This window comes from Platichthys flesus, chromosome 24, assembly GCF_949316205.1.
Source record: "Platichthys flesus chromosome 24, fPlaFle2.1, whole genome shotgun sequence".
Classification (NCBI taxonomy): Eukaryota; Metazoa; Chordata; class Actinopteri; order Pleuronectiformes; family Pleuronectidae; genus Platichthys; species Platichthys flesus.
In genome coordinates this window covers 14551910-14559425 of record NC_084968.1, presented here as the reverse complement: position 1 = coordinate 14559425, position 7516 = coordinate 14551910, and the positions used below count along the sequence as shown (strand labels likewise).

The following is a 7516-nucleotide window of genomic DNA, read 5'->3' as shown; positions in this document are numbered from 1 at the left end:
ACCCACAACTGAACTTAGCACACAATCACCTGTTAACCTGGTCACCTCTGAATATTCACTTGTTTGTATCATCATGGTTTTTGAAAGTATTTGTACTGCAGCTTGACAAAGACGTGGTTATTGAAGCAAAGTTATGAAAGTAAATCCCCTAACTTGTTGTGGCAGCAGTGGTTAGACAGGCAGAGCCAGAGTGTGATGATTAATACAAGAGACATTTTAATAAATCACTTTAACTAATGGGATCTCAGTTTGTCTTTTTCTTTATAATGATTTGTTAATAAAGATTGTTCACATAAAGAAACATTCTAAATATACTTCTGTTTGTACTATGTCTTTTTAATACATTTAATATAATATTTACACATTCTGTGGATGGTTTGATAGTCCACTTACATTTCAATACATTCAAGATGGACAGATTTATAGATGTATAAAAAGATAGTGATGTAAAGCTAGATAAAAAGATATAGAGATAGATTTGTAAATTTATAGATTTATAGATAGAGAGAGAGATATAGATTGAGAGACAGACAGATTGGAGCCCCCCGTCTGTCAGTTGACCTGGTTCCACACGCACTGGTTTCAGGGACCGGTTAGACTCGCCCGCTCCTGCCCCGGATGGAGCGCGGTGGGCCGGGCAGCGCGGCCGCGGAGGGGCGGGACAGGTGAGGATACAAGAGGAGGACGGGTGGCTCAGCGGGTGTTGCACCGTGAGGACGGAAGTTCACCACAAGTTTGATTCCTGCTCCGTCGTCCTGGTTTCGTGTTGATGCTTCTCACGATACTTTCCGGTTGTTTTTAGCGGACGCTGTTTTAACCCCCCCACCACTTTAAGGGTTTTATTTGTTTTAAAGGATAAAGACCACAGGAGCTTCTGGAGGAGTTCTCCTCACGCGCACGAAGGATTTCTACGTTTTGTGACTTTGAACGTGTTCCTGATCAGAACCGGGTTCGGACATGGAGGAGCAGGAGTGTTACCAGCACCCGTTCGTCCACCGGGTGCAGCTGACCACAGCTCAGAGGATCAGGGTAACTCCACCTTCTCCATCTCTCAGGGTTCCTCACTGCAGCGTCCACCACCAGGTTCCACTGGAGAACCTCCGAACCAGCTGGACACAGAGACATGAACCGTGTCCACTGCGATACAACATTTGATATTGTTTCATTTCTTATTTTATTTCGAGATGAAAATGTTCGTATCGTTAATATCGACAGTTGTCTTGCTGCGTTTCGTGTTATTATTTATTTTATGCTTGAAGACAAATCTCTGCTCCTGAGTGGAGGTCGTGATTTTTTATGTTGTTGTCTTATGGGAAGAGATCTTTATATCGTTAGAAATCGAACTTCTCTTATGATGCAATTTATGAAAACTATACTATAAACAATACACAAGATAAATTGTGTTGCAGTTGCATCATTAGTCTCACGTGTTAAATATCTGTCCAAACAAAAGCTGCAAGTCATTTCCTTAAAGTGAAAAACATTGATTTACAGTCCTGATACAGAACAACTTCAGAAGGAATGACACTTTCTTTTTGCGAAACCTTAATATTTTAGAAAGTGCCTGAACGTGTGACGGGCAAAACGTATTGTAAACCAAACACAAACACACAATCCAGACACACCCGCTTCCTTCACATGTCTGCTGCTGGTTTCTGTCTCTCTCCCATGGCCAGTGGTCTGCTGATGGTGTGAGCTTCAGGTCATTGTCCTGCTGAGAGACTCAAACCATTCGTCCTCCAATGTCCAAAGTAACTGGTTGTGTGTGAACACGCAACTCAGCTGGGGGTTGTGTATTTGATCATTTCACGTTTGTCGTTAATCAACAACTTTGGACATTTGAAGAGTCTGATCTCACACGTTATGTCTGTTTACGATTGGTTTCTGTTTCTTCTTCGTACAAAACAAGAGATTTCATAGTGAAAGTCTATTTGAAGAAGTTTGTTATGAAGACCAAACCTTCTCGATCGATCATATTTAAAAGACCAGTTGATTACGATTATGAGATGGATGCTTTTCTGAGAGAGAGAGAGAACAAAGAGTCTCTTACAGCTGAGACTGGAGCCCCAACAGACGGCTCATAAAAGCTTCAGACACGCTGTTTACATGCAGAACACGTATGATAGCAACATGACCCATCCAGGACAAGGATTCTACATTCGTCTAAATCCAGATGTGCTTCAGTCAGGGCTTGTACAGCATGTGAACAACGTTTTAAAGACAAGCTTCAGAATAAAATGAGGGTTTTTCTTTGGTGTTGGTCTGATTGGACATTGTGTGTTCCTCAGGGCATCATCCTGGGCAGCTTGCTCTTCCCTGTGCGCGTCACAGTGGCAGCCATATTGTTCCTGGTGGCCTGGCCCCTGGCTCGGCTCCGGCTGGCCGGCCTGTCCGAGGAGGAGCGCGCCCGGCCCGTCACCGGCTGGCGCCACCATCTCTTCCACCCGATCATCTTGCTGCTGAGTCGAGGCGTCTTCTTCTCCCTGGGCTTCCTGTGGGTGAAGGTCAAAGGTCGCAGGGCCGACCTGAAGGAGGCGCCGGTGCTGGTGGTGGCGCCGCACAGCGGCTACCTGGACATGATGGTTCTGTGTCAGACACAGCTGGCCACGGTGGTGTCGCGGTCGGAGAACTCGAGCCTGCCGGTCATCGGAGGTGAGGAGATGTAACTCAAATAACAAATAGAATACAACAGATTGTGTGTTTGTTGTGCAACAAACTCAAGACAGGTTTTAATAATTGTATCTGGGTCAAACAGGAATGACGACATCTTTTCACCGTTTCTTCTCTGGTGGAAATCTTCATTTTTTGTGTTTAACATGAAGACACTGAATTGATATCAGATGTTGAATATCCCCAAGTTGCGAAACTGCAGCAAACTCAGATCAATACTTCTAAAGGAGGAGTCCACTTGAAAATGAAAGTATGCGAGGAAGTCTCCAGATAAACAAGTGACTCAGTAGTTTGCTCCTGACCTGCTCTGACCGCTCGGGGACTTCCTGTGTTGCTGTCTTGGCCGTCGGGCTCTGGACTTCTTCTCTGGAACTGGTTTTAATTTACCCCCTTTTGGGTTTTTCTCAGCTTTGCTGGAGTTCAACCAGGCGGTGCTGGTGAGCAGGAAAGACCCCGAGTCCAGGAAGAAGGCGGTGACCCAGCTCAACGAGAGGCTGACCTCTAATGGCTACTGGCCTCAGGTGAGATCTTACTGGTCACTCTGTGCTTTTAGATCCTTATGTTTCTCCTTATTCTCTGTCTCACAATGCCCATTTTAAACTCTAGGGTTAGGGTAATGAGTATGAAAATATTTATTTAGTTCTCCTCTAAGACTTCTATCAACACAATCTGGATTTATTTACGCAGGAGACAAGACAAATATTTTCAATTTAATGATGATGCCAAAATAAACACAAATCAATCACTGACATGAATTGAATGGATTCACTTTCTGATGTGTGCCTGATCTTTAAATGCAGCCTCTGAATTAGGACTCTGTTTTGGGTAAATAATATTTGTCTCTAACAGCAGGTCTGAACTCAGGAATCACTTTTTTCAACTCTCTGCTAGATGCTGGTTTTTCCAGAGGGAACCACAACGAACGGCCAATCTCTCCTCAAATTCAAACCTGGTGAGTATCGGCAGGAACAAGAGAAACACTCCTGCTTGTTCTCTGGTCCTGAAGCAGACAACATACCACCGTTTAGCTGTTTGTACAAACTGTGAAGGAATGAAAGGGCCTGCCTCATTTTTCTGTCCCTCGTCATCAGGTGCCTTCGTCGCCGGAGTCCCGGTCCAACCTGTTCTGTTGCGTTACCCCAACAAGCTGGTGAGTCGACGTATGGGAGTGTTGACACACATTTCACAGGTGTGAGACTACAACCAACTGCTGTCTGTCTCTATTACACAGGGACAACTCGTCTCTGTTTACTTCACCGATGTTTACACCCAGAGTTGAATTTGCAGCCTTGATTTCAGGGTGTTGTGTTGGGAAGCACTTTCTTCTTTAAAGTACACAATCCATTAAATCACAGGTCGACATATGACATGAGATCCTGTTTGTGAACATACAGCAACCGTTTGCATCATGTCAGGTTGTGTAATGAGGGAAATGAGCCTGACGCTGCTCATGGCTGTTGAAGGAGGAACTCTCCCCCCCCCCCCCCCCCCACCCCCCTCTGTTACCATGGGTCGCTCTGTGCTTGTTTTGGCACTTTATGGTTTGATTTATAGTATTTTTTTATGGCTCTTCCTCAGGACACCGTTCGCTGGACATACAAAGGAACCACCTGGTGAGTTGTTCTTTTCATATCCGTCAAACCAGGTTTCTTTGTTTATGACGCTCATATCTCCTAAATGAAATCCAATAATCTGTGTGTGTGCGTTAGGGTTGAGGCTCTGTGGCACACCACCTCCCAGCTCTACACCAACATGACGGTCGAGGTAAGACCCGATCGTCTGAGTGGAAATCCATCTCCTGGTGTTTTGCTCAGACTCCAACTTGACAGAGAACACTTGTGTTTCAGTTCCTGCCCGTCTACAGCCCGTCGGAGGAGGAGAAGAAGGATCCCAACCTGTACGCAGACAATGTTCAGAAGCTCATGGCCGGGTACGTTTAAGGTCACACCTTCTGTCATGACTCATGTCAGACCAGACGCACGAGTGCAACTGTAATAACCAGAGCTAACGAGCCAGCTAAAGATCGTTGTTGTCGATGACTGATCCACTTGTGATGTTGTGTAGTGACTTTGTGTGTTAGGTTAATTTGATGCAGACAAGTTACAGGTGAAGGAACACTTGCTCCCACAGGACAGTGTAGCTCTCTCTCTGATTGGAGGCTCTGATGGCCCCACCCCCTCCTCGTCACTTTGCTCTGCGCAGCCGTCTCCTGTATTCTCAGGGTGTCTGTTAAAACCACTCCAGGGTTCAAAGTGTGCCAGCTAACAGATATCATTCCCTCTCCTGATGGTTCAGGGCGCTCGGACTCCCAGCTACAGACTACGTGATGGAGGGTGGCGTTCCTGTCAACAAACTGGGAGGTCTCTCTCTCCCAGTGGAGTCTCCCGCCAGGAACACGCTGTCGCTGCTGTACAAGAGCGGGTGAGAGAGAACCTGCCTCTGTCTGAAAACACCCAGTGGCTTTAATGCATGTGAAAATCAAGTTACTGATACTTATCCTGTCTATCTCTCAGCCTGGGAGCAACTGCAGTGGAAGAAGCACTGGACCGAATGATTGACAGGTGTCAGTCAGGAGCTCCGGGGTCAAAGGTCGGCCCAGAGACGCTCTCCTCGATTCTCGGGCTGACGGAGAGAGAGACGGCCGTCAGGGTCTGCAAGCTCTACTCCAAGGTACCAGCTGTTCCTGTGTGTTCGTCCTCTTCTTGAGCTCCACACATCCAACACCACCTTTTCCTCTGGTGTTGTTTACACTGCGCCTGTGTGTGTTTTTCTTGAAGTTACAACAGACAAATGTGATGATACCTTTTTGTGTTTGTGTGTTTCAGGATGAAACCGTGGATGTGGGACAGTTTTATTTGAGTGTCGCTGCTCTCTCAGGATTCCTCAGCTTCAAGGCTCTTCTCCACAAAGCTTTCAATGTGAGTCCTGCTCCTCCAACAAAACACTCACTGTCATGAGAGTGCTCCCATTTTCAGAGAGTGTGAGAGAAAGAGAGGTTATTTAAGAGGTTTGATCGTTTGTATTTATATATCCCACTTGTTTTTCCCAGCTGTTCGACAGGGAGGGCAGAGGGAGTCTTAGTGCAGAGGAGCTGTCGGGCCTCATGGGGGCGCTGCTGGGTGTTCCTCAGTACAACACCCATCCTCTGTACGAAGCCGCCTCACATCAGGACAAGCTGACAGAAGGTGAGAGACTCTAAATGTGGAGTTTGTAATAACTGCAACTTTCTGCTCAGAATGAAGTTTTGACGTGTGGTAAAACTTATGTTAATTATGTTACGACTTAAAGCTACACTCTGCTTTTCATCTGGTGACATTCAAAAACCAAAACACTTTGAAATCCTCATCGTATCTGCTCTGGTTCCTCAGCCAATCTGCTGCGAGTGCTGACCACCCACCCGACCTATCAGAGGGTGGTGAACGAGTACCTGCAGCCGGTGGAGGCGGGCTCTCACCTGCCCTGGGGGAGGGGTGTGAACAACAACAGAGATGTGCACGACAGCAAAAAGTTTGAATGAGGATTCCTTCAAAAAGAAGTTTCTCCAGGACGAGCAGTCACGTTTTTTATTCTCCAGGACGATTTGAAATCGACGAGATTTTGTATTTTATCAACTTTCAGTGTTTGTTTGAAGACTTCAGAAAACCGTATTGTTCCAGGTGTTATTAAAAGAACTCTTATTTTTGTCACTTGAAGCCATAACATGTTTTATTTATAAAGTTTCCTCTTATGGTTATGAAATGTTTTCTCCTTTTTAAAGGGACGAGGGATTGTGCAACAAAAACTACAAAGTTCATTATGTGTAAATGAAATGTTCTTACATTGTGTGAAATTCCTTTATATTTATAAATGAATTAAACTGTGAATTGTTCTAAGTGTTTTGCTGTTTATTGGTTTTTGACACAAACACATCTCTGAACTTCCTCTGAATTAGGTTTTGAGACTGATGGGGCTGGAACATTAATCTTCCATCTGCTTCCACCTCTTTTTCGTGGAAGCAACTTATTTGAGCAGATTGAAGTCCTTGAACTTTGAAAGTAACTCCCTGTAATACTGCATCTGCCTCGGGATTGTGTGTTCTGCCTGTAGGTTTGTGTTTTCAGGGCTATGACGTTCCTCAATCTCCTTTATCTGGGCGGGAGGAACTGTCTTCCAGGGCTGGATCCTCAGAGCTGGAAAGTCCAGAGTTGATCCTGCAACTCTGGACTTTGAGGGGCACTCGGGTTCTGGCTCTTCTGGTACGACTGGGCCGACCCGGTGTCTGAGGCGTCCTCTGACTCACATGTTTCACCGTCCTTTACAGTTAATAAGGCGGCTAATTCATCATCGTTTGCTGTCTCCAAATCAAAATCCAGGAGGCCCAGATCAGAAATCCATTTGGTAGTTTGTGGGTAATTTTGCAAAATAAACAAATTAAACACAATAATCTCCAATAATCTCCTTGGAAGTTGTACTTTGTGAGTACAACCTGCTGACCTTGGGACACAGGGAGTCAGAGGTACAACCTGCAGGCGACCTGTTCTCCAAGGAGAGCCGAGATCCAGGTGTGATGGACACTGGTACCTGGTGAGGAGGCCTGGCAGGACAGTGAAGGCTTCATCCATCCCCCATCCATCCATCTGCTGAGGCTCGGGTGGATTAAACTCTTCAACCATGCAATCTAACCAGTCCTGGAGCATCAGCTCTCCTGAGACAGAGCTGTCGGCAGGACGCGTGCTGACAGAAAGTGGATTCTACGTATAATCCAGCAGTATCTATCTTTATTTATTTTATTTAAATTCCTACATAATAATAAAACTATCTTTTTGATGAAGCCCATGATATGTGTCTGAAAGCTCCATAAGAAATC

General features: G+C 45.5%; 1 protein-coding gene across 1 annotated transcript; it reads left to right on the top strand.

The window, feature by feature from the left end:
* The first annotated feature begins 721 nt into the window (after positions 1-721).
* Positions 722-6542, top strand: lpcat4 (lysophosphatidylcholine acyltransferase 4). The gene is made up of 13 exons (XM_062383440.1): positions 722-1029; positions 2289-2652; positions 3079-3191; positions 3562-3622; positions 3762-3820; positions 4249-4283; positions 4380-4434; positions 4518-4600; positions 4966-5091; positions 5184-5340; positions 5496-5588; positions 5720-5855; positions 6039-6542. Exons 1-13 carry the CDS (start codon positions 958-960, stop codon positions 6185-6187), a joined length of 1503 nt encoding a protein of 500 aa, XP_062239424.1. The 5' UTR covers positions 722-957; the 3' UTR covers positions 6188-6542.
* Positions 6543-7516: the final 974 nt, after the last annotated feature.

Coding starts and splice junctions, on each gene's coding strand:
- lpcat4 (XM_062383440.1), top strand. CDS start 958: ATGGAGGAGCAGGAGTGTTACCAGCACCCGTTCGTCCACCGGGTGCAG. Junction 2,653..3,078: donor GAGCCTGCCGGTCATCGGAG/GTGAGGAGATGT, acceptor GGTTTTTCTCAG/CTTTGCTGGAGTTCAACCAG. Junction 3,821..4,248: donor TGCGTTACCCCAACAAGCTG/GTGAGTCGACGT, acceptor GCTCTTCCTCAG/GACACCGTTCGCTGGACATA.